Below are 27,745 nucleotides of genomic sequence, written 5' to 3' on the forward strand. Positions count from 1 at the left end.
GGCGCTTCCAGGGAAACGCGAAGGGGGCTTCGGACGCGCTGGAGCTTGAGAGGTCAGAGAGGGTCCCGGCCCCTAGCCTGGGACTCCGGAGTTCCGTTTCTACCCGTGCTTCAGGGTCTAGTCCAGCTGAATCTCCGTCGGGCTATAACTCGAATGCCAGGTTCGAGAAGAGAGCAGCACCCGCTCCACCTCACCCCAGCCAGGGTGTGGGGTGTTGGGGGTGTTGGGGGTGTGGGGAGGGGCTGGAGGGGTGCGGAGGGTCTGGGGGTGGGGTGGAGTGGGGTTATCTGTGCTTTTCTCCCCTGCCTGGGGGCCCAGCTAGTTTGCTCAGCAGGTTCCCTGAAAAGCGGGCTACGGAGGACTGGGAGGCGGGGCGGGGGTGGATAATGGGGGCGGAAGGCATTGGGGGCGGGGCGGGCCTGACCTGTGCACTTGCTCCCGCTAGAAGTTGGAATGACCCAGCCATCCCACTACTGGGTATATACCCAAAGGATTATAAATTACTCTACTACAAAGACACATGCACACGTATGTTATTGCGGCACTATTCACAATAGCAAAGACTTGGAATCAACCCAAATGTCCATCTGTGACAGACTGGATTAAGAAAATGTGGCACATATACACCATGGAATACTATGCAGCCATAAAAAAGGATGAGTTTGCATCCTTTGTAGGGACATGGATGCAGCTGGAAACCATCATTCTTAGCAAACTATCACAAGAAGAGAAAACCAAACACCGCATGTTCTCACTCATAGGTGGGAACTGAACAATGAGATCACTTGGACTCGGGAAGGGGAACATCACACACTGGGGCCTATCATGGGGAGGGGGGAGGAGGGAGGGATTGCATGGGGAGTTATACATGATATAAAAGTCATGCACATGTACCCTAGAACTTAAAGTATAATAAAAAAAAAAAAAAAAAAAAAAGAAGTTGGAAGAGCCCCTGGCCAGCGAGCCGCCGTTTCCGCGGGGCGCGGAGCAGGAACCGAAGCCTGGGAGGTCACACGGTCAAGTGCACCTTGGTGGCTCCCAGGGCTGCAGGTCTCAGGCTTCAGAGTTCTTGGTATTGTAGACTTGAGAAACTAGTTCTACAGGTTTCGTGTGACCGACCAACCACTCTAAACTATTTTCCTTAATATAGAAACTTACAGCAGAATTAGAATTGCCATTACCCTGCGGGGAGGTTTATAATCTAGAGAGGGGAGAAATGAGAAAAATGTCTCCCTGTGGACAAGATCTGTAGAATACACGTGCTACCCGAGAAGGACAAAGAGCTCTATGTTTTAGTTTTCCAAGAGGGCACGTCTGTCGCAGCTTACTTTCCTTTCTTTACTTTTTTTTAAATTAATTTTTAATTTCTGTGGGTACATAGTAGATGTATATGTTTATGGGTTACATGAGATATTTTAATACAGGCATGTCATGTTTAATAATCACATCAGGGTAAATGGGGGTATCCATCACCTCAAGCATTTGTCCTTTGTGTTACCAACAATCCAATTATGCTCTTTAGTTTTTTACCTTATTTTATTTTTGTAGGTACATAGTGGATGTATATATTTATGGGGTACGTGAGATGTTTTCATACAGACATGCAATGTGAAATAAGCACACCATGGAGAATGGGGTATCCATCCCCTCAAGCATTTATCCTTTGAGTTGCAAACGATGCAGTTACACTCTTTAAGTTATTTAAAAACGTACGATCAAGTTATTATTGACTGTAACAACTGTTGTGCTATCAAATAGTAGGTCTTATTCATTCTTTCTATTTTTTTTTTTTTTTTTTCTCGAGACAGAGTCTAGCTCTGTCGCCCAGGCTGGAGTGCAGTGGTGTGATCTTGGCGCACTGCAAGCTCTATCTCCCGGGTTCAGGCCATTCTCCTGCCTCAGCCTCCAGAGTAGCTGGGACTACAGGCGCCCACCACCACGCCCGGCTAATTTTTTGTGTTTTTTATTAGAGACGGGGTTTCACCGTGTTAGCCAGGATGGTCTCGATCTCCTGATCTCGTGATCTGCCCGCCTTGGCCTCCCAAAGTGCTGGGATTATAGGCATGAGACAACGCGCCCGGCCATTCTTTCTAATTTTTTTGTAGGCATTAACGCTCCCCACCTCACCCCTTCCCTTCTACCACCCTTCCTCAGGTAGTCATCCTTCTGCTCTTAGAATAAAATTGTTTTGATTTTTAGATGCCACAAATAAGTGAGAACATGCGATGTTTGTCTTTCTGTGCCTGGCTTATTTCATTTAACCTAATGATTTCCAGTTTCATTCCTGTAGTTGCAAATGATTAGATCTCATTCTTTTCTATGGCTGAATAGTACTCCACTATGTATATGCACATCATTTTCTTGATCCATTCATCTAGTGATGGATGCTTAGGGTGCTTCCAAATCTTAGCTATTGTAAACAGTGTTACAAGAAACATAGAAGTGCAGATGTCTCTTGGATACATGATTTCCTTTCTTTTGGGTCAATACTTATGAGTAGAATTGCTGAATTTTGTGGTAACTCTATTTTTAGTTTTCTGAGGAACCTCCAAACTGTTATCCATAGTAGTTGTACTAATTTACACTCCCACCAACACTGTATGAGGATTCCCTTTTCTTCACATCCTTGCCAACATTTGTTATTGCCTGTCTTTTGCATAAAAGCCATTTTAACTTGGATGAGATGATATCTCATTGTAGTTTGGATTTGCATTTTTCTGATGATCAGTGATGTTGAGCACCTTTTCACGTGCCTGTTTGACATTTGTCTTCTTTTGAGAAATGTCTATTCAAATCTTTTGCCCATTTTTCAAGAGGATTATTGTATTTTTTCCTATAGAGTTGTTGGAGCTCCTGTTATATTCTGGTTATTACTCCCTTGTTGGATGGGTAGTTTGCAAATATTTCCTCCCATTTTGTGGGTTGTCTTTTCACTTTGTTGATTGTGTTCTTTGTTGTGCAGAAGATTTTTAACTTGATGTGATCCCATTTGTCCATTTTTGTCCATTTTTGTTTTGGTTGCCTATGCTTATGGGGTATTGCTTAATGAATTTTTGCCCAGATCAATGTCCTGGAGATCTTTCCCAATGTTTACTTGTAGTAGTTTCACAGTATGAGGTCTTAGATTTAAGTCTTTAACCCATTTTTATTTGATTTTTGTATGTGACAAGAGTTAGGAGTCTAGTTTCATTCTTCTGCAGATAGATGCCCAGCTTTCCCAGTGCCATTTATTGAAGAGAATGTCTTTTCCCCAGTGTATGTTCTTGGCACCTTTGTGAAAAATGAGTTCACTGTAGGTGTGTGTATTTGTGTCTGGGTTCTCTATTCTGTTCCGTTGGTCTGTGTGTCTGTTTTTATGTCAGTATCATGCCATTTTGGTTACTACAGTTCTGTAGTATAATTTGAGGTCAGGTAATGTGATTCCTCCAGTTTTGTTCTTTTTGCTTAGGATAACTTTTGCTATTATAGGTCTTTTGTGGTTCTATATAAATTTTAGGATTTTTTTTTCTGTTTCTGTGAAGAATGTCATTGGTATTTTAATAGAGATTGCAGTGAATCTGTAGATTGCTTTGAGAAGTATGGATATTTTAACAATATTGATTCTTCCAGTCCATGAACATGGACTACCTTTCCGTATTTTGGCTCTTCAATTTCTTTCATCATGATTTTACAGTTTTTACTGTAGAAATCTTTAATTTATTTGGTTAATTCCTAGGTATTTAATTTTATTTGTGGCTATTGTAAGTGGCATTACTTTTTTTATTTCTTTTTCAGATTGTTCACTGTTGGCATATAGAGATGCTATTGATTTTTGTATGTTGATTTTGTATCCTGCAACTTTACTGAATTTATCAGTTCTAATAGTTATCTGGTGTAGTCTTTAGTTTTTTTCCAAATGTAAGATCATATCTTCTGCAAACAAGGATAATTTGACTTCTTTCCTTCCAATTTAGATGCCCTTTATTTCTTTCTCTTGTCTAATTGCTCTAGCTAGGATTTCTATGTTGAATAACAATGGTGAAAGTGAGGATCCTTATAGTGTTCCAGATCTTAGAGGAAAGGCTTTCAGTGTTTCCCCATTCAGTATGCTACTAGCTGTAGGTCTGTCATATGTGGATTTTATTATGTTGTGGTATGTTCCTTCTATACCCAGTTTTTTGAGGGGTTTTCTGTGAAGGGGTAATGAATTTTATTAAGTGCTTTTTCAGCATCAGTTGAAATCATATGGCTTTTGTCCTTCATTCTGTTGATATGATGTATCACATTGACTGATTTGCATATGTTGAACCATCCTTGCATCCCTGGAATAAATAGCACTTAGTCATGATAAATGATCTTTTAAATGTATTGTTGAATTCAGTTTGCTAGTATTTTGCTGTAGTGTTTTTTCTTTGATATGTCTTTGGTTTTGGTATCAGCAATACTGGCCTCATAGAATGAGTTTGGAAGTCTACCCTCCTCTATTTTTTGAATAGTTTGATAAGGTTGGTATTAGTTCTTCTTTAAATGTTTGGTAGAATTCAGCAGTGAAGCCATCATGTCCCGGGCTTTTCTTTGCTGGAAGACTTTTTATTATGGCTTTATTCTCATTACTTCTTATTGGTTTGTTCAGGTTTTGGATTTCTTCATGGTTCAATCTTGGTAGGTTGTATGTGTCTAAGAATTTATTTTCTCTAGATTTTCCAATTTATTGGCATACAGTTGCTCATAGTAGCCACTAATGATCCTTTGAATTTCTGCAGTATCAGTTGTATTGTCTCCTTTTTCATCTCTGATTTCATTTATTTGGGTATTCACCTTTTTTCTCAGGTTACCTGGGTAAAGGTTTGTCAATTTTGTTTATCTTTTCAAACAATAAACAGGTGGTGAAGTCAGCCAAGCTGTGTTCTTTTCTTCAGAGTGGCAAGTTCCCTCAAGACCTAGGTGGGTTCACAGATGCTATCCAGGAGCCAGGGACTGGAGTAAGAAAACCTTAGAAATCTACCTTGTGTTCCATTCTACTGTGGCTGAGATGGCCCTCAAATCGTGAGACACAGTCCTTCCCACTCTTCCCTCCTTTTCCCACAGGCAGAGGAGATCACCCTGTGGCCATCATGACCATGGGTCCACAGGGAGTACTGTTAGCTATTGCTGATACTCACTTAAAGCCCAAGGGCTCTTTAGTCAGCTTGTGGTGAATGCTACCAGGTCTGGGACTCACTCTTCAGGACAGTGGACTACCCTCTGGCCCAGGGCAGGTCCAGAAATGCTGTCCAAGAGCCTACTTGGTGCTCTACCCCTGTGGCTAAGCTGGTATATACGGTGCAAGACAAAGTCCCTTTTACTTTTCCCTCTGCTTTTCTCAAGCAAAGGAGTCTCTGCCTGTATGTGCCACAGCTGGAATTGTGCTGAGTCTCACTTGAAGCCAGCAGATTCTCACCCAAGACCCACGGCATATTACCTGGGTATCATTGCTGATTACTCAGAGACCAAGGGCTCTTTAGTCAGCAGGTGATAGATCCTGCCAGGACTGGGTCCTTCCCTTTAAGGCAGCAGTTTCCCTTCTGGCCCAGAGTGTGTCTAGAAGTGGACAGGAGATAGGGTGTGGAACGGGTGTCTCATGACTCTGACCAGTGTCCTATCCTACTGTGCCTGAGCTGACATCCAAGATGCAAGACAGAAGTCCTATTTAGTCTTCTCTCTTCTCTCCTCAAGTGGAAGGAGCTGATCTTTTTGGAGCTGAGAGCTGCACTATCTGGGGTTGGGAGAGGTGTGGTGCAAGCACTCTCTTAGTTGCCACAGCTGGTATCTCAGTAGGTTGTGTGCCCTCCAAGCCTACTGGCTCTGAGCTCAGCTCAGCACTAGGACTTGCCTAGGAGTTTCAGTCCTTGTGGCCTAGAACGTCCTTCAAGTTTATTTAGAGCACCATAGCACTTCAGCTACAGTGGCGAGGCTTGCTGGAACTCAGGTTTCAATTGCTGGGATGGACAATTTCTATCTCACTAGGGCTGGTCCAAATTCTGCCTTCATGGGCAGGTATAAGCTGGATTCAGCCTGGTTTTGCTTTCCACTGTAACAGGGCAGCACTGAGTTCAATGCAAAGTCTTACAATTGCTGTGCCCTCCCTTCCCAAGCACACAGATTTCTCTGCACCATGTGGTCATTGCAGGAGAAGGGGGACGGTGGGTGGAGCTTTCTATTACACCACCTTGTTCTGCCCTCCCGGTTCCCTTTCTGTTCAGTTTCTATCTGAGGCTAGCCAATCCCCTGTGATCTAGGGGAGATGGGTGGGAGGATGGAAGGAAAGGGGAAGTAAAACAAAAAAATAAGAACCACCCAGAAGCATACAGAAAATTGGGCACTACTAGACAATTTGACATTGCAAAGTTTTCCCAGGCTAATTCGTCACCTTTTAGGGAGTTTGCTGAGCAAATTAGGTAAGCCTTCCTGGCAGGGGAGAAATGCACAGATGCTACTCACTCAGCCCCCTGCTTGGGGGTGGTTGTCCCTGTGTGTTCATGTCAGACTCACTGTTCCCTCAGGGGTCCTGCAGGACTAGATCCTGGGGCATGGGGAGAAATGGGGACAGCTAATAAATGGAAACCATACAGCTAATAAATGGAAACCATACAGCTAATAAATGGAAACTGTACAGCTAATAAATGGTGGAACTGGGATTTGAACCTAGGAAATCTGAGTCTTAATCCTTGAACTCTGCTACCTCTGTCTACATAGGTTTCTGTATACAGAGCCTTCAGGACTGCTTTTGGTGGAAAGAGAGCACGTGGTGCTAATTCACTGTGTTGATGGGAACACTGGCTACACTGAAAGGTTTGAGAAAGTTATCCTGTAAACCAACTAGAATCAGGTGCTTTTGTTTCTGAAGTGCTTTGGTAAGTGTCCTGAGTTTCTTTTCTGAATTCTTAATCTCTTATTAACTTAGTTTAATTTTATTTAGGATTTCAAATTTGTGTGGAAAATATCTCTACCTTACAAAGAATGTGCAAGTGATGCTGATTATAATTCCTTTAATCCTAAGGAAAGAGCTAGGGATAGAGCTCCTTAAGCCTTTTTTGCCTGCAAAAGAATCTAAGCAGATGGTGGGGTTGCTGTTTAAATACAGTTGCCAGTGAAAAACTATCAGCATCTATTGGCTTTGACAATAAAGTTTATGGGGCAGAGAAAGTATTTAACTATGAAATCCCTATATATCAAAAGGAATATTTTACAAATAACTTGATAAAAATGTTTCAATGGTCTTGGAATGCAGAATGGAATTTTGAGAATTATAAATTTGTAGGCAAGGGTCTAAAGTACGCAAGATGGTAAGAATGTGGATGTGCCAGCCTTCTTTTTTTTTTTTTTTTTGAGACAGATTCTTACTTTGACCCCCAGGCCTGAGTACAATGGCATGATCTTGGTTCACCACAATCTCATCTCGAGGGCTCAGCTGATTCTACCACCTCAGCCTCCTGAGTAGCTGGGACCACAGGTGAGCACCACCACACCTGGCTAATTTTTGTATTTTTTGAGGAGACGGGATTTCACCATGATGCCCAGACTGGTCTCAAACTCCTAGGTTCAAGTGATCTGCCTGCCTCAGCCTCCCAAAGTGCTGGGATTATAGGCGTGAGCCACAGAACCTGGCCCAGCCTTCACTTTTATCTAACAAATTTCTTCTAAATGTCTTCATACCTCAGTCATCTCATTCCTTCTGTCACCTGCATCAACATCCACCTTATCTGTTCAGAGTTACTAGCACCCACTCAGACTTGTAATTTCAAGCCTTTAGTATAGGATGGATTTTTGTAGGAAGAGAAAATAAGGCTGTGATAGTCTGCTTCTACATATTGTATATATCCTTGATGACTTCAAAATAGGTTATGAATATACTGATTGCTTTACCTTTTCTTTTATTTTAATAATTTTCCAATAATGATGCAAGGTATTTGTTGATTGTATTTAAAATTTTTATTTAAAAAAATAATTTTCAAATAATGATGCGAAGTATTTGTTGATTGTACTGGTTTTTTACAATTTCATTTTAAATAATAATTTTCAAATAATGATATCAGTTATTTGTTGATTATATTGATCTTTTTGAACAATTCTTAATCTTGATTATTCATAATTTTTATTTCGAAGTTCACTCTCCTTCTTTTTTATTTCCCTTATTGAGACCTACAATCCATTCACCTTCTTACTTTGTTCCTATCAATGAGATCCCTGCCACCCTCACTCCCTGACCTATTTGTCTTAGAATGCGTAGTCCAGATTTCAGTTACTTCCGTGATAAAATCCTACTCTTCCCCCGACTACCCTTTTAATTCGAAGGAGGATGACTTTTAAAAAATGTTGTAATAACTCAGAATTCCAGAAATGCAAAGAGAAGAAAACAACAAAAATTTATGTCCCACCCACCTCTGAGATGTATTTAGTACAGGTGCTTTTTCTTCTGAACTTATAGCATTGTATGTACAGCTAAAGGTTTCTTAATTCTCTAATCTCATTCTTTTCCATCCTTATTTGTAACCTCTATAAAAAAAAAGTACATTTTTATTCACGATGTTTTTCTCCTTTTACGAAACATAAACATATTTATTATGCTTTTTAAAATATTTTAATATAAATGCTATTCTATTGTGTATTATCATCTGCAAACCTGCTTTTAAAATTTATCATCATGCTTTATGAGTTTATCTATATTTATACTTGAAGATATGATTTACTTATTTTGTCTGCTGTATTAATCTTTCGTTGTAAGTTGTTTGTTTCCCCTGTCAAATATCTATCTTGTTCTTTATAATGTCTGTTTCAAACTGTCTCCGTTCTGTTATTAAAATGTTTTTGTCAGCTGGGCATTGTGGCTCACACCTATAATCCCTAGCACTTTGGGAGGCCAAGGCAGGGGGATTACTTGAGCTGGAGTTTGAGACCAGCCTGGGCAACATGGGGAGACCCCCATCTCTACAAAAAAAAATTTTTTTTAGAGAATTAGGTGGGTATAGTGGCTGTGTGCCTGTAGTCCCAGCTACTCAGGGGGCTGAGGTGGGAGGATCGCTTGAGCCCCAGAGTTTGAGGCTGCAGTGAGCTGTGACTGCACTCCAGCCTGGATGACAGAGCGAGACCCCATCTCACACACACAAAATGTTTTTGTCTTGTTTTTATACCAAGTGCCTCTGTCTCAGGGGGTGACTTTATTTTCTACCTCAAAGAGAAAAGTGAAGCTATCAGAAGGGGACTCTTTCGGCTTCCTCGCACCAAAGCGATACGCCTACCTTCGCCCATGCCAATTATCTCTGTTTCTCCTCCTCCTGACCTTCTTCTGCATCCTGGATCACCTTCCTTCCTTATCTCTCTTTTCAGGGCCTTCACTGTCTCAATTATCCTAACTTCCTTCTACCTCTTTAAATTTTCACTTCCTTACTAGCTTCCTCCCATCTAAATATGTTCAGACCTTTCCCATCTTAATAAAATTCTGTAGCTTCTTCTTTACCTCCAGCTACATTTCTTTTTACCTCTCTCCTTTATAGCTTCATATAGTGAACAACTTGTATATATGTGGTGATACTATTTCCTAATCTCCCATTCATTCTTTGACTCATTGTGAAATGGACAGTTAATATAGATTCCTTTACTAAACACCTGTGAACCAAAGCATAGTGTTAAATCCTTTTTGAGAATTATTATCAATTAGTCCTCATGATAACAGGCATATTAAGGTGGATGCACCATGTTTTATAGGTAAGAAAACAGAGTTAGAAAGATTAAATATCTAGGTTAATGTTATAATACATTTAATGACAAGTGGAATTCAAGCCATCTGCATTAACTCTAGTCTCTAAGACCTTAGCCTGTGATTTATTGCCTCCTGGTGCCCACTGCCCAGGTGTCTGAACAGCATTTTTCAAAGTCACCAATAACCTTAATTTTACTAAACCTAATAACACTTTCGAGTCATCACCTAGCTGTACCTGTCAGCAGTGTTAGACACCTTGGCTCTGTCACACCCCACCTTTGCAGCCTCAGTTTTTCATTATATCATAGATCTGAGACCTCTGCGCAGGTGATTTTGTTTTGGGCTTCCTTAATACCATATACCCTTGGTTTTTCTCCTACCTCTGGTTTTTCACAGTCAGTCCTTTCTACAGTCTCCTTTTCAATGTTGTCTTCTTTTACTCATCCGCTATAGTCAACGTTCACTGGAACATCAACAATCTAAACTGAGATAGTCTCATTCCATTGTACACATGCCCTTCATGTGATCCACTGCTTCCATTCTTCAATGCTGATAACTTCACCTGGCCAATTCAAAGGCATCCTTCAGGTCTTGATTAAATGTCACCTTTGCCTTGGAAGTCTTATTTGAACCATCATCTCCAGATTCGTTTAGATACCCCTTTAGTGTATTTTTCTTCTCATAACTCATATCATACATGATGTTAAATGCTAATTTCATTAGCACCCTTCCTTGCCAACCATTCTCCTCCTAAAGAGAAGGGATTGCTCCTGTCTTGCTTGTTAGTTTATTGCCTTCTCTCAGCATATATTAGACACAAAATAATATATTAATAAATGAATTGCATGCATGTAATAATTCATGTCTTCTAATAGTTTCAGCTGTGAGTTCAACATGGAGGCAAATCAGTGCTCCCTGGTGGTGGAATCATGTTACTCAGACTTGGTCATCAATATAGGAGAAGTGACCCTTGGAGAAGAAAACAGAAACAAGCTGCAGAAAATTCAGCGAGACCAAGAGAAGGAGAGAGTTTTACGGGCTGCGTGTGCTTTATTAAACTCAGGAGGAGGAGTGATTCGGATGGCCAAGAAGGATGAGCATCTCGTGGACATGGGGCTGGATTTAGAAAAGTCTTTGAGAGAGCTTATTCAGTCTTCAGATTTGCAGGCTTTCTTTGAGACCAAGCAACAAGGAAGGCGTTTTTACATTTTTGTTAAATCTTGGAGCAGTGGCCTTGTACCTGAAGATGGCTCTGTCAAGCCCCGCCTTTGCAGCCTCCGTTCTTCATTACACCGTAGATCTCGGACATCTGCACTTCTCATGAACTCAAGAGAGGCATTCTGTTTCCTGAAGAAAAAGAAAAATGATGCAAAAATCTTGGAAGAAGGACCTTTTCAAAAAGTTCACAAGGGTATACACCAAGAGCTCCGTAACTCGGATCCTGCTGACCCAATTTTCCAAAAAGACTATCTCGAATATGGTGAAATCCTGCCTTTTCCTGAGTCTCAATTAGTAGAGTTTAAACAGTTCTCTACAAAACACATCCAAGAATACGTAAAAAAAATAATTCCAGAATACGTCTCTGCATTTGCAAACACTGATGGAGGCTATCTTTTTATTGGAGTGGATGATAAGAGTAAGAAAGTTCTGGGATGTGCAAAAGAAAATGTTGACCCTGACTCTTTGAGAAGGAAAATAGTAAAAACAATACACAAACTACCTTGTGTTCATTTTTGCCAACCCCAGTGCCAGATAACCTTCACACTCAAAATTGTGGATGTGTTAGCTAGGGGAGAGCTATATGGTTATGCTTGTATGATCAGAGTAGAGCCATTTTGCTGTGCAGTGTTCTCTGAAGCTCCTAATTCATGGATAGTGGAGGACAAGTACGTCTGCAGCCTGACAACTGAGAAATGGGTAGGCATGATGACAGACACAGATCCAGGTAAGAGGGAGAAAGCTCCTCCCTCCCTGTCCTTTTCTACATCCTTGGGACCTCCCATATTAAATTTTATTTTGCTGCCTATGACTTTGAATATCTTACATCCACCAAACACTTTATTTTGAATTCCAAGTATCCTACTTTTCATACATGAGAAAATTTTGTTGGGTGATTACAAACCTAACTCACGTGTCTATAAGCGGTGATTTTCTACATTCGTAACTGAACAGAAGATTATTTGAAAATAGCCACCCTTGCAGTAGTGTACTGGAATGGCTCTTACTGGCTTTAGAATCAGTTATTAGATTTTCAGGAATTTTTGAGGTAGTTGTTAAATATAGTTATTACTAAAAATTAGGTTATATATACTTGCACCTAAATAAATTGTATCGGAAACAAATGTAATAAATTCAAACTCACCACTTCCTAATTATTTGCTACATTTTACTATTATCTTTGCTTGAGAGATTATTTACATCTATTGTATCTTTGTGGTGGTAATACTATAAAATGGAGTGCTACTGTGCATTGCTTTCCAACTCTGTATTTAGTGATAATCCATTAGGAGCTTGAAATTGTCTGTGGTGGGAAGATTTATAACACCGAAACTGGCAGTTGGCTGTGAATGAGGGATCTCTTCTCAACTAGATCTGTTTATTAAACTATCACCAGCATAGTACTGCTTTCTGGGGTTGCTTGTTTGAAGTATTAAAAGTCCTTTGGGCTGGGCTTGGTGGCTCACGCCTCTAATCCCAGCATTTTGGGAGGCCGAGGTGCATGGATCATCTGAGCAAGAGTTCAAGACCAACATGGCGAAACCCTGTCTCTACTGAAAATAGAAAAATTAGTCAAATGTGGTGGTGCGTGCCTGTGGTCCCAGCTACTTGGGAGGCTGAAGCAGGAGAATTGCTTGAACCTGGCAGGAGGAGGTTGCAGTGAGCTGAGATTGTGCCACTGCACTGCACTCTAGGTGATAGAGGGAGACTCTGTCTAAAAAAAAAAAAAAAAAAACCCTTTGGATTGAAGTTTTCTATCATCTCATAATAGTACCCTGCCTAAATTAAGATGTAGTTTATCTCTTGATCCTTGAGGACATCGTTGATTTTGTAGCTCAGGAAAATTTGAAAGCAGCTCAGGGCCAAGCGTGGTGACTGACGCTTATAATTCCAGCACTCTGGGAGGCTGAGGTGGGAGGATCACTTGAGCCCCAGAGTTTGAGGCTACAGTGAGCCATGATTACACCAATGCACCCCAGCGTGGGTGAGAGTGAGACCCTGTCTCAAAACCAAAGAACAGAAAGTATTTCAGGGTGATGAGGGTCATGGGGATAGGGGTGTATTCAAGGTTTGTCCTCAGCACCCTTTCATATTGTTCTGTGTCTCTGTTTATCCTGTTGATATTTTGCCTTTTCTTCCACTCATCACCATGTACCCATTATGCTCTATGCTAGCAGCTATAATCTGCTCTACCCCTCTGCTCCTAACAGTTTGAAATATTTCTTGCCTTGCATCACTACTGCTTCCCAAACATATTTCTGTATATACCCCATCATGCTATAATTTGGCATGCTGGTGGGCTATCTCAGTGTCTCTGGAACACCTGAGAACACCCTAAGCCTGCAGAAATACAGAGAGAACATAAAAATTGGGATACAGTCTTCTGAGTAAAGTGGATGTGTACTTGGAAAGGAGATGTTATAAAGCTGATTCCAATCTCCAAAGCACATGAAAAGTTAATGCACTCTATAATGTCCTTTGATTTCACACAGTATCTCATTTTAACATCAGGAATAAGCATAGGTGTCAGAATGTCACCCAGGCTGGAGTGCAGTGGCACGGTCATAGTCCACTGCAGCCTTGAACTCCTGGGCTCAAGTGGTCCTCTCACTTCAGTCTCTTGAGTAGCTGAGACTACAGGCATGAGCTACTGTGCCCAAGCTCTAAGCTATTTTTTTAAGTGTGAGTAATGGTAATTGCAAATCAGTGATGAGATGATATTTAACAGGGATGAGAGTTGGGTTCAGGAGAGGTGGTGACGGTTGGAGAGGGGATGTAAAATAAGATACGTGCACAGACAGCAGTACTAAAAAAATGTGCTAGGTATCATAAGAGGTGTGCAAACAAAATGCTGTCCAGTTACAGAGAACGAAGAATTATACTGAATGGAGAAATACATTTAAACTTCCAAATAATGGCTTTTCAGGGTGGGTTTTGGCAACCTTGATATGCAATAAGGGCACTTATCTAGACAGAGTGAGTAGAGAGTTATTTTGATAATTATCTCTCAAGTCACATTATTTAGAAAGTCACACATTCCACCTACTGATAAGGCCTCTTTCAGTATGAAGAGATTAACATGTCAGAATAATGTGAATTTTCTTTCTTAAGATCTTCTACAGTTGTCTGAAGATTTTGAATGTCAGCTGAGTCTATCTAGTGGGCCTCCCCTTAGCAGACCAGTGTACTCCAAGAAAGGCCTTCAACATAAAAAGGAACTCCAGCAGCTTTTATTTTCAGGTAATTATGGTTTGTCTTCTCAACACCAGCCAGTTTCTATGTCAGGATAAAGGGAGATTAAACTGTTTTATTTGTTTTGTAAAATCCTGAAAGTGCTCTGCAAACCCATAGATAAGACGTGATGATGTTACAATCCTCTTGGTGATAAGTGGTTTAGAAATGAACCCTCACTGACCCCACTGGCTAAGGCAGTACCACACATAGAATCCAGGAACATTATTTCCCTTAAAGATTATTTGTTCTTGTAGTTCCCAACTCTGGCTGATCATCAGTGTTTCTGGCCATTTTTAAAAGGACACATATCTGAGTTCCTACTCCACTCATAAGTTGGAATACCTGGGAAGAGTGGCTTGCAATATGTACTTTTCTCAAACTACCCTCATGATTTTATGCTAATCTAGATTGGAAAACTTTTATCTAGTCAAACTAGTCATACACTGCACCAGAGAGCAGCCAAAAATCTGCCTACCCTTGCCAGATTTTCCAGAGGAGTGGTGGTTGTAAATATGAGAAAAGAATATAAATCTAGGTCAAGATGGAAAACAAAACATTTAAAATGGAGATGGATTATGCATTTCTTCCCATGTTTTGGGTTTAGGACAATCATGTAGCAGCACAAACACAATAATTCGGGACCAAGGTCAACGCCTTTTCTCTACTCTTATCCCTTGCTCCCATGATAGGCTTTGCTTAGGAATCCATTGCTGTCTTTGTAGAATCCCAGAGAGGGAAAACCACTTGCTTAAATCTGTGCAGTAAGTCAGTGGCTTATCTGGCACTATAATTGATACATAAATGTCCTATATATGTGTAAATATCTGTCAAGGATCATTAAATTAATAGATAATGACTGCCCCCATTACAATTTCATTTTTTCCCTTATCCAAGGTCCTTGCATTCATTTACATATCAAACTTATATTTTAGAAACTGTCCACAATAAACAATGTAAAATCTAAGAGTAAACCTATTAAGCGCTGCTAATCATTTTTTAAGCTCAATAGATTCATTTTAGTAGAGCTTATTACCATGGAATAAATTATAACAGACAAAATAATAGGCTATATGCCCATAGAGGAGCAGCCTATTATTCTGGTATTAAAAAAATCAATTTTCTAAAACTTCTACCAAACCTTTGAAGAATAGGCATATTTTACACTATTTGCATTGTTCCAGATTCATAGAAAAATAACAAAAATTCCCAAGTCATTGTTTTTTGAGACAGGGTCTTGCTCTGTCACCCAGGTTGGAGTGTAGTGGTGTGATCATAGCTCACTGCAACCTTAAACTCCTGAGCTCAAGTGATCCTCTAACCTCAGTCTCTTGAGAAGCTAAGACTCTAGGCACGAGCTACTGTGCCCAACCCTAAGCTATTTTTTAAGTGTGAGAAACAGTAATTATAAAACTTGTTAAAGATAGAAAGAAAGAAAAAGGAAAACTCAGACTAATCTTACTTATTAATGAGGATGCAAAGACAGAATTCCAGAAATACAAGGATGTATCAGCATTTGGAGAGTTAATGTAATTCATCATTTCTATGTATCTATGCAGATAAATTATATATTTGTCTTCTAATACATCAAAAAGGCATTTGTAAAGCTCAATACATGTTGTTTTTTTAAAGGTCCTCAATAAAATAGTAACCTATAAATAGTTCTTTAGGGAGGCCGAGACGGGCGGATCACGAGGTCAGGAGATCGAGACCATCCTGGCTAACACGGTGAAACCCCGTCTCTACTAAAATATACAAAAAAGTAGCCGGGCGAGATGGCGGACGCCTGTAGTCCCAGCTACTCGGGAGGCTGAGGCGAGAGAATGGCGTAAACCCGGGAGGCGGAGCTTGCAGTGAGCTGAGATCCGGCCACTGCACTCCAGCCTGGGCGACAGAGCGAGACTCCGTCTCAAAAAAAAAAAAAGTTCTTTAACATTATATTTGTATTTACATATATATATGTATATATGTCCACCAAGAACATCATGTTAATTGGGAGAGATTATAGGCATTCTATTAAATTCAGGAACAAAACAGCCACTTGCATATTACAAGTACAATGTAATGTTAATTGGCCAATACAGTTAGATAAGAGAAAGAAATTGGATTAAAATGGAAGAAAATAGGACTATATATCTGGAGAATTCATGAGAATCAAATGAAAAGCTACTGTAAACAGTAAAAGAATTCAGAATGAATATAAGTACTTATATTAGTATTATAAGAAACAACTATAAAAATTAATATGCAGAATTCAGTATCTTTAATATAACGTATAATGAAAGAAAACACCCAATTTTCAATAACAACAAAAAGGTAAAATATCTGCAATAAACCTATCTAAAGCAAAAGTTAAATTAATATTGAAGGACACAGAAGAGTAAGTGAATCAGGGAATGTTAGGTACTTTGAAGGAAGAATCATCATCACAAAGTTGTCAATTCTGAAGTTATTTTATATATCAATTTTAAAAGAGAGATTATTTAAGTCTAAACATAAAAACTAAAAGAGCAAGAACAGGTGGAAAATTAAAACCTGAAAAACAAGAGAGGCTATCTATAAATAACATATATTATTTATAGATATATAAATACATATAATATATAATTATATAACTACAATATATAGATATATAAAATATATATTTATATATTATATAAATAAGTATACATTTTTATTTTATTATTTATTTTATTTTAAAATTATTTTTATTTTATTTCATATTTATATGTTATATACTTATTTATGTATAATATATGTTATTTATATATATTTAAATATATAGTATACATATATATAAATAATAAAAAGAATTGTATTGGCATGTAATTAGACCAAAGTTATGGAATGTAGGATCTGGAAATGCACAGAAACACAAATTAAAATTTAGTTTATCATGAAACTGGCCTTGCAAACAAGTAGAGAAAAATAGAAATGTTCATAAATATATAGGGTGGCTTGGTGGCAATTAACTTTTAAAAAGATGAATTCATACTTTACTTCATATACTAATATAAACTCCAAGTGGATCAAGAATTTAAAACAAAAAGCCAGAAAAGTTCTAGAAGAAAACATAGGCAAACATCTTTATAATTTTTGCGTTAGACGTAAAAATATCAAGATTCAAAATCTGTGAACCATAAAAGACTGATATATATGACTGCATACAAATAAGTGTTGTGCATGACTAAAGCCACTAAGAACAAAGTCAAGTGACCATGATCAAGTAGAAAAAATATTTGCAACCCATATCACAACCAAAGGGCCAGTGTCTCTAATATATAAAGAGCTTCCAGAAGTTGATAAGGACACACACACACACACACACACACACAAACAGAAAAATCAACAAAGATAGTCCAGAGAAAATAAAATTCATACAGCTCTGAAACATTTGAAAAGATGCTAAATATTAATCAAAATAAAATACATGTAAATTAAAAGGAGATATTGTTTCCATCTATTAGATTGTTAAAAAATGAAAAAACCTGACATTATCTCTTATTTGCTAGATTGTGGGGAAACACACCTTCTTGTACATTGCTAGTGGGAGTCCATATTCATACAACTCCATTGGAGGACAATTTGGCAATATATTAATATATTGGAATCACAAATGTATTTAACTTTTGGGATTTTATTATATATCTGTGTGTGTGTGTGTGTGTATGCTATGTATGCTTGCATACATACCAGACATACAAGGTTACTCGCTGTAGTGTTAACATAATAGCAAAAGATTGGGGGGAAAACTCAAGGGCCCATCAGTAGGGACTGGTCAAGCAAAATATGGTACATCCATATCTGTGTTAGATAGCTGTAAGAAAAGAATAAGGAATTGTGCATTGATACGGAAAGATCTCCACAATACATTGCTAAGTGAAGAAAAGTAGTTGCTGAGTGGTTTGCTACCTGTTGGGAAAGAAAGGGCAGAATATTTGTTTGTATTTGCATAAAGCAATTTCGGAAGAGTAGGCAAGAAACTTAAAAGTATCTGTGATAAGGGAGAAGGGTGAGATTGGGAAGGCAGGAAATTAAGAAAATGGGAGTAGGAGTGTTTGGGTATTTGGTATAGGAATATATTAACTAAAGTTTTTTTTTTTAATGACATTTTTCACTTTTGGAACATTGTTATTGTTATCAGATTTTGAACATTAATAGTGGTAAACAAATTATGTTTATAGTTTTACAATTAGATTCCAGATATTAAGAATAAAGATGTTCTGGTTTTTTGAAAAGATCAACAAAATTGATAGACCACTAGCAAGACTAATAAAGAAGAAAAGAGAGATCAAATAGACGCAATGAAAAATCGTAAAGGGGATATCACCACTGACCCCAGAGAAATACAAACTACCATCAGAGAATACTATAAACATCTCTACGCAAATAAATTAGAAAACCTAGAAGAAATGGATAATTTCCTGGATACTTACACTCTCCCAAGACTAAACCAGGAAGAAGTTGAATCCCTGAATAGACCAAGAGCAGAGTCTGAAATTGAGGCAACAATTAATAGCCTACCAACCAAAAAAAGTCCAGGACCAGACGGATTCACAGCCGAATTCTACCAGAGGTACAAAGAGGAGCTGGTACCATTCCTTCTGAAACTATTCCAATCAATAGAAAAAGAGGGAATCCTCCCTAACTCATTTTATGAGGCCAACACCATCCTGATACCAAAGCCTGGCAGAGACACAACAAAAAAAGAGAATTTTAGACCAATATCCCTGATGAACATCGATGCAAAAATCCTCAATAAAATACTGGCAAACCGAATCCAGCAGCACATCAAAAAGCTTATCCACCATGATCAAGTGGGCTTCATCCCTGGGATGCAAGGCTGGTTCAACATACGCAAATCAATAAACATAATCCAGCATATAAACTGAACCAAAGACAAAAACCACATGATTATCTCAATAGATGCAGAAAAGGCCTTTGATAAAATTCAACAGCCCTTCATGCTAAAAACTCTCAGTAAATTCGGTATTGATGGAACCTATCTCAAAATAATAAGAGCTATTTATGACAAACCCACAGCCAATATCATACTGAATGGGCAAAAACTGGAAGCATTCCCTTTGAAAACTGGCACAAGACAGGGATGCCTTCTCTCACCACTCCTATTCAACATAGTGTTGGAAGTTTTGGCTAGGGCAATCAGGCAAGAGAAAGAAATCAAGGGTACTCAGTTAGGAAAAGAAGTCAAATTGTCCCTGTTTGCAGATGACATGATTGTATATTTAGAAAACCCCATTGTCTCAGCCCAAAATCTCCTTAAGCTGATAAGCAACTTGAGCAAAGTCTCAGGATACAAAATCAATGTGCAAAAATCACAAGCATTCTTATACACCAGTAACAGACAAACAGAGAGCCAAATCATGAATGAACTCCCATTCACAATAGCCTCAAAGAGAATAAAATACCTAGGAATTCAACTTACAAGGGATATAAAGGACCTCTTCAAGGAGAACTACAAACCACTGCTCAGTGAAATAAAAGAGGACACAAACAAATGAGAGAACATACCATGCTCATGGATAGGAAGAATCAATATTGTGAAAATGGCCATACTGCCCAAGGTAATTTATAGATTCAATGCCATCCCCATTAAGCTACCAATAACTTTCTTCACAGAAATGGAAAAAAAAACTGCTTTAAAGTTCATATGGAACCAAAAAAGAACCTGCATTGCCAAGACAATCCTAAGCCAAAAGAACAAAGCTGGAGGCATCACGCTACCTGACTTCAAACTATACTACAAGGCTACAGTAACCAAAACAGCATGGTACTGGTACCAAAACAGCATGGTACTGGTACCAAAACAGAGATATAGACCAATGGAACAGAACAGAGCCCTCAGAAGTAATACCACGCATCTACAGCCATCTGACCTTTGACAAACCTGACAAAAACAAGAAATGGGGAAAGGATTCCCTATTTAATAAGTGGTGCTGGGAAAACTGGCTAACCATAAGTAGAAAGCTGAAACTGGATCCTTTCCTTATATGAAAATTAATTCAAGATGGATTAGAGACTTAAATGTTAGACCTAAAACCATAAAAACTCTAGAAGAAAACCTAGGTAATACCATTCAGGACATAGGCATGGGCAAGGACTTCACATCTAAAACACCAAAAGCAATGGCAACAAAAGCCAAAATTGACAAATGGGATCTAATTAAACTAAAGAGCTTCTGCACAGCAAAAGAAACTACCATCAAAGTGAAAAGGCAACCTACAGAATGGGAGAAAATTTTTGCAATCTAGTCATCTGACAAAGGGCTAATATCCAGAACCTACAAAGAACTCAAACAAATTTACAAGAAAAAAGCAAACAACCCCATCAAAAAGTGGGCAAAGTATATGAACAAACACTTCTCAAAAGAAGACATTCATACAGCCAACAGACACATGAAAAAATGCTCTTCATCACTCGCCATCAGAGAAATGCAAATCAAAACCACAGTGAGATACCGTCTCACACCAGTTAGAATGGCAGTCATTAAAAAATCAGGAAACAACAGGTGCTGGAGAGGATGTGGAGAAATAGGAACACTTTTACACTGTTGATGGGACTGTAAACTAGTTCAACCATTGTGGAAAACAGTGTGGCGATTCCTCAAGGATCTAGAACTAGAAATACCATTTGACCCAGCCATCCCATTACTGGGTATATACCCAAAGGATTATAAATCATGCTGCTATAAAGACACATGCACATGTATGTTTATTGCGGCACTATTCACAATAGCAAAGACTTGGAATCAGCCCAAATGTCCATCAGTGACAGACTGAATTAAGAAAATGTGGCACATATACACGATGGAATACTATGCAGTCATAAAAACGGATGAGTTTATGTCCTTTGTAGGGACATGGATGCAGCTGGAAATCATCATTCTCAGCAAACTATCGCAAGAACAGAAAACCAAACACTGCATGTTCTCACTCATAGGTGGGAATTGAACAATGAGATCACTTGGACACAGGAAGGGGAACATCACACACCGAGGCCTATTGTGGGGAGGGGACAAGTGGGAGGGATAGCATTAGGAGATACACCTAATGTAAATGACGAGTTAATGGGTACAGCACACCAACATGGCACACGTATACATATGTAACAAACTTGCACGTTGTGCACATGTACCCTAGAACTTAAAGTATAATAATAAAAAAAATTTAAAAAAAGAATAAAGATGTTCTTAGCACATTAATTATTAGCATTGATTGACAATAAATTAGGTTCAGATTCAATGCTGTCAGTGCTTCTCTTGGAAGAAATGCAATGATTGTCTCAAATAGAAATTTTGTCTGTAATGAAGTTATGGCACTAAAGATATTCAGGGCCTGGTGTAGCAGATCAGAATCAGCCAGCCCCAGTGTTCTTCCTCTTGGTGTCCTAAACCTTTAGGCTCCCTCACCTGATTGATTTCTTATGGTTTGAGAACAACTGCCCTGTACCCTTAACTGCTGTTTCTAAAGATTCCCTAGATCCATGGTGAAATTAGTTCCCAGAATGGATACAAGGTAGGAGCTCCAAGGACAGAAGGATGAATATGGGAGTTCTGGGGAGGATGAGGAGTTTATCAAGTGATCAAGGTGGAAGAAGACATCAGAGTTTCAGAGCGCACCTGTGCAAAGGCACAGAGTCCTCAAATCACATGGGGAGTGATGACTACTCTGGTGCACCTGGAATGGTGGCATTAATTGAACATTTAGTCTGGTCCCTATCATTACTGTTTTGTGGAATATCAAAGAAATAAAAGAGACACTTCTGATCTTCCCATAATATCCTTCAGAAGCATGTTCCATTATACAACTAAAGAAAAAGAAGACCTATGCAATAATGAGGTAAATAAACATCAAGTGTTTTAGTGACTTTTACCATTTATCAGGCAGGAGTAGTCTGTGACTTGCCGGGCAGGGCAAAAACAGTAGAGGATCTGATGTCCAAGAGACTTGGGTTCAGACTCTGGCCCTGCCATTTCCTAGTGGTGTGAAGTTGGGCAAGTCACTTGATCTCTTTTATTTTTTATTTTTTGAGACACTATCTTGCTCTGTCGCCCAGGATGGAGTGCAGTGGTATAGTCATAGCTCGCTGCAGCCTTAAATTCCCTGGCTCAAGCAATCCTCCTACCGCAGCCTCCTGAGTAGCTGCACCCAGCTCTCACTTGACCTCTTTGAGTCCTTATCTACTCATATGAAGATGGGAATAAATATATCTTCCTTGGAAAATTTGTGAGGACCAGAGATACGTGCAAATTCCCTGGTACAATCAACAAATGGTGTATTTTCTTATTTTACATTTCTTTGGTTTCCAAAGCTTCATTTTAAACATATGCTCAGTTATCCTATTTTATCCATTCTAAGATGTGTGTTTCCCCCTATATTTTAACATCTCTAAAATCTGGATGTGTCTCATGATAGATGCCATCTCCTACTCACTGTCATCCAGGTTGCAGGCATAATCAAGTTGTATGAGCACCTGGTACGAAAGAGAAAGCACCAGCAACAATGAACAATAAACAATTACCAATAAAACCTGGGTAATTTCATTTGAAATTACCACTGCAAATCTTGATTTGGGTTTGTATTCTAACACTACCACAACAGAACAAGAGTTATCTTCCCCCCCACTTTGGAACCCATGATCATTGAAATAAGTTCATAATCCTCCAATGCAAGTATATTCTCATGTCATAGAATTATTTCTTGTTTGTGTGTGACAAAGGGAAGACTTTTGTGATAGTGGGGAGCCATATGTTGATCTTTAAGTGATGCAAGAATTCTGCTTCAAGAGAGATAGCTTTAAGGATCTTCCAGTCCAGGACTGCAGGAAATTCACTGCCAATAAAGGCTTTAATATGACTCTCTCTCCCCTGCAAATATGGAGCTAATGAATACCTTCTTCCTGGGGCCAGGGGAGGGGCTCCTGCTACTCCCAGCAATGGGGCATTTTGAGATTCAGGTACTTCGAAAGTAGGAAGGGGAGGAAGAGAACCAACATTTCTCAAGCTGCTACAATGAACCAAACATTTTATGTTATTTCATTTATTCCTCTTCATAGGAAATGTGCTATTCTTAGTTCTGTTTTACAGATGAGATAGCAAAGTCTTAGGTTAAGGAATTTCCCAAGGTTGTAAGTTTTAAAAAACACGTGGATTTAGACGAAGTATACCAGGTATTCCAAACGTTCTTTTCCTTTATAATTATAATAATACTTATAAAATAATATTTGAAACTTCCATAAGTAATAATGCAGTTAATCAATTAGTTAATTATAATTAGTCATCATAATCAATAGGGTTATTTCTCTTCCCTTAATTTATCATTCTTTTCACATACAGTCCCACCAGGACATTTGCGATATACTCCGGAGTCCCTCTGGAGGGACCTGACCTCAGAGCATGAAGGACTGCAGGAGTTAGTAAACAAGCAAGTGCAACCTTTCTCCCAGGGAATTGTGATCCTCTCTAGAAGCTGGGCTGTGGACCTGAACTTGCAGGAGAAGCCAGGAGTCATCTGTGATGCTCTGCTGATAGCACAGAACAGCACCCCCATTCTCTACACCATTCTCAGGGAGCAGGATGCAGAGAGCCAGGACTATTGCACTCGCACCGCCTTTACTTTGAAGCAGAACCTGGTGAACGTGGGGGGCTACACCGGGAAGGTGTGTGTCAGGGCCAAGGTCCTCTGCCTGAGTCCTAAGAGCAGTGCAGAGGCCTTGGAGGCTGCAGTGTCTCCGATGGATTACCCCGCGTCCTATAGACTTGCAGGCATCCAGCACATGGAAGCCCTGCTGCAGTCCCTCGTGATTGTCTTGCTTGGCTTCAGGTCTCTCTTGAGTGACCAGCTCGGCTGTGAGGTTTTAAATCTGCTCACAGCCCAGCAGTATGAGATATTCTCCAGAAGCCTCCGCAAGAACAGAGAATTGTTTGTCCACGGCTTACCTGGCTCAGGGAAGACCATCATGGCCATGAAGATCATGGAGAAGATCAGGAATGTGTTTCACTGTGAGGAAAAGAGAATTCTTTACGTTTGTGAAAACCAGCCTCTGAGGAACTTTATCAGGTAAGCAGTTGGATCTTATGTCTCTAAGTATTATTTAATCTGGGTTTAATTTTTTCTGCTAAGTCACCTTCTTTCTTGAGAATTGAGTGGTAAAATCATCTGTGATAACATACTGGGCTTAGAGGAACATGATACATTCATTTTCCCCCCTTGCTTTTTTTGGATAAAACTTGAGTGTGTTCTTTTAATTTTTGCAGTGATAAAAATATCTGCCAAGCAGAGACCCGGAAAACTTTCATAAAAGAAAAGTTTGAACACATTCAACACATCGTCATTGACGAAGCTCAGAATTTCCGTTCTGAGGATGGGGACTGGTATGGGAAGGCAAAAACCATCACTCGGAGAGCAAAGGATGGCCCAGGAATTCTCTGGATCTTTCTGGACTACTTTCAGACCAGCCACTTGGATTGCAGTGGCCTCCCCCTTCTCTCAGACCAGTATCCAAGAGAAGAGCTCACCAGAATAGTTCGCAATGCAGATCCAATAGCCAAGTACTTACAAAAAGAAATGCAAGTAATTAGAAATAATCCTTCATTTAACATCCCCCCTGGTTCCCTTGAGGTACTTCTTGAAGCTGAATGGTCCCAGGGTGTTCAGGGAACCTTACAAATTAAGAAACGCTTGACTGTGGAGCAAATAGTGACCTTTGTGGCGGACACCTGCAGGTTCTTCTTTGAAAGGGGCTATTCTCCAAAGGATGTTGCTGTGCTTGTCAGCACTGCAAAAGAAGTGGAGCGCTATTAAGTATAAGCTCTTGAAAGCAATGAGGAAGAAAAGGGTTGTGCAGCTCAAAGATGCATGTGATATGTTGGGTGATCACATTGTTTTGGACAGTGTCCGGCGATTCTCAGGCCTGGAAAGGAACATAGTGTTTGGGATCAATCCAAGGACAGTTGACCCAGCTATCTTACCCAATATTCTGATCTGTCTGGCTTCCAGGGCAAAGCAACACCTATATATTTTTCCGTAGGGTGGCCATTAGGAAGAACTCCAAACCAAAATGCTCTGTAAATGTCTGTGGGTGACAGTCTGCTGATGGTAGAAACCTTTCTTTTTAGTTTACAAGTCAGAGATTTGGACAGAGCTGACACAGAGTTTGGAGTTCCCCCATTTCTGGCTCTCCTTTCAGGGTTCCTCACCCAACTCTTTTGAGCAGTGGTGGTTGCCCCCCATTCTGACCCCGACTCTTTCAGCCAGAAAGATGGTGGTTTTCTAAAGGAGCTTTAGCTGCCCTGCACAATGCAGATCTGTGTCTTGCACTCTGGTTAAAAGCCATAAAAATAAGAACTCAGCCTGTGGCCTTTCTTTCTTCCAAGGCTTGGCTTCTTTCTTTTAAGTCCCTTCATGTAGTTTGTTGCTTTTAAACATTTGTCCAGAATTGTTTTCTGCAGAAACCTGATCTGTTAGGAGCTTACTGACCATAACAGAATCAATTGTTCCTGAATTCTTCACATTTATCTTTGCTGTATTCATTTAGGGCTTGGGAGAGTCCCAAGATAATTCAGTCACTGTCAGATTAATAATTTTGTCAGAACAAAGATTACTGTTGTGATAATTTAATCCTTTAAAATTGTGATCTCCAGAGCTTGTTCTCAGAATGGCCCAGACCAAGGCTTAATTGTGATAGTGAATATTAATGGTCACTTTAAAGAGAAAGTATAGACCAAAATGAAATGAACAGAAACCTGTTTGCCCTGGCTTTCAGCAGAAGATAATATTAGAGACCAAAATCTGGTTCTGAGGGTGTGTGTCAGCCCTAAGGTGAACCGAACTTGAGAAAGGTTGTCTTTAAAAATCAATGAGTTTATGTTTTAACTTCTCAGTTTAGTTCTATGCATTGTTCTATAACACACCTAGTTAAGTTTTATGTCATTCTTGAACTGTGATTTTTTTTTTCCATTTACTTTCATGGTTTGGTGGGCCATTGTTATGGACTGAATGTTTGTGTCCCACCCTTCACCCCCCAATTCCCATGTTGAAGCCCCAACCTATAGTGTGGAGCTGGGGCTGCTAAAAAAATAATGAAGGTTACATGGAGTCATGGTGGGGCCGTGATCTGCTAAGGTTGGTGTCCTTATAGGAGGAGACCCCAGAGAGCTTGTTCCCTCCGTCCTTGTGCATGCAAACAAGAGGGCGTGGGAGCACACAGAGAGGTGGCAGCCACCTACAAGCCAAGAGGAGAATCCTCACAATGAAACTCTTGCTGCTGGCACCTCTGTCTTGGACTTCCAGCCTCCAGACTGTGAGAAACAAATTTCTGTTGTTTCAGCTGCTCAGTCTCTGGTGTTTTGTTATTGCAGCCCGAGAACACAGCTGTATGATTATTTGTCAAACAGAAAACACTGATACTTAACAATGCTAATGCAATTATTTATTTGCTTTTCAGTCTCTACAAAATATTCTAAAATACTAATCTAAATACTCACAATAAGATATTTGCATAACTAATGGAAATTAAGAAATCATATGCCCAATATTTCACTTATTAGTAATCTTACTCTGCTGATTTCCCCCCAGATTGTGAGTTTTCAACTTCCCTGCCTTTCTCCTGTCTTTCTGTGTTAACTCATGGAATTCCAGTTATCTAGCCTTGAAATTGTAGGCTCTCCTAACTTAAGCAAAATCTGACAGATCAGCAAAATAAGGAGAAAAATGCTTCTTCTTTCATTCTGACTGCATTAAATCAGGTACAACTCAGCATTAAAAAGCTGTTTTTGTAAATGTTGTTCCTAATAAATTAGTCTTATAAGATCTCTGGACTTTGGAGTTGTTGTAATGTCTTTGAGAGTAATTCTTTAAAAGTCTAATTTTGACTGGTTGTATCTCTTTATGATTTATTGCCCCACTAACAATATTTGAAACGAAATATATTTTTAAATGTATAAATAATTATGAATTTTTGTTTAGACCAAAGAGGATTACTGATATTTGTTTCCATATGAACGGCAAAAGGTTTAGCTTACAGATCTACTGCATTTCTGTTTTAAATAAAAAGTTGAGAGTTTGTGTCTCATTAAACTGGAAAAAAAAATGGTCTTGTAAAATAAATGATTAAATGGGGGAAAAGGAGAAGACAGAGGCCAGTGACTCCATGCGAGAGCCAAAACGAGCCAGTAAAAGATTAAGCAACATTAACTTTCAATTTTTTTTTGAGAGACAAGATCTCACTGTGTTGCCCAGTTTGGAATGCAGTAGTGCAATCATAGCTCACTATAGCCTCAAACTCCTGGGCTCAAGTGATCCTCCTGCCTCAGCCTCCCAAATTTCTGGGATTATAGGCGTGAGCCAGTGCACCAGGCTCAATTGGGTGCCTGCCCATCTCTGGACTCTGCCTCTAGACATCTGGGACGTACTTCATTAAAGATCTGAAAACCTACCCAGCCATTATAAAGTGAAACAAAGTGTTTTTATATTTTAAATTAACTTTTTATTTTAGAGTAGTTGTAGAATTACAGAAAAAGTTACAAAGATAGTACAGAAAGTTCCTGTGTCCCCTTCA

General features: G+C 39.3%; 1 protein-coding gene across 1 annotated transcript; it reads left to right on the plus strand.

Moving 5' to 3' along the window:
• SLFN11 (schlafen family member 11) lies at positions 1 to 27,267 on the plus strand. The gene is given in 8 exon segments (XM_033184161.1): positions 1 to 160; positions 6,715 to 6,872; positions 7,355 to 7,471; positions 10,594 to 11,663; positions 14,048 to 14,176; positions 23,523 to 24,246; positions 24,444 to 24,987; positions 24,989 to 27,267. Coding segments are annotated over 5 exon segments (2,676 nt in total). The 5' UTR covers positions 1 to 160; positions 6,715 to 6,872; positions 7,355 to 7,471; positions 10,594 to 10,612; the 3' UTR covers positions 25,217 to 27,267.
• Positions 27,268 to 27,745: the final 478 nt, after the last annotated feature.

This window comes from Trachypithecus francoisi, unplaced genomic scaffold (genome assembly GCF_009764315.1).
Source record: "Trachypithecus francoisi isolate TF-2019V2 unplaced genomic scaffold, Tfra_2.0 Lachesis_group20, whole genome shotgun sequence".
NCBI lineage: Eukaryota > Metazoa > Chordata > Mammalia > Primates > Cercopithecidae > Trachypithecus > Trachypithecus francoisi.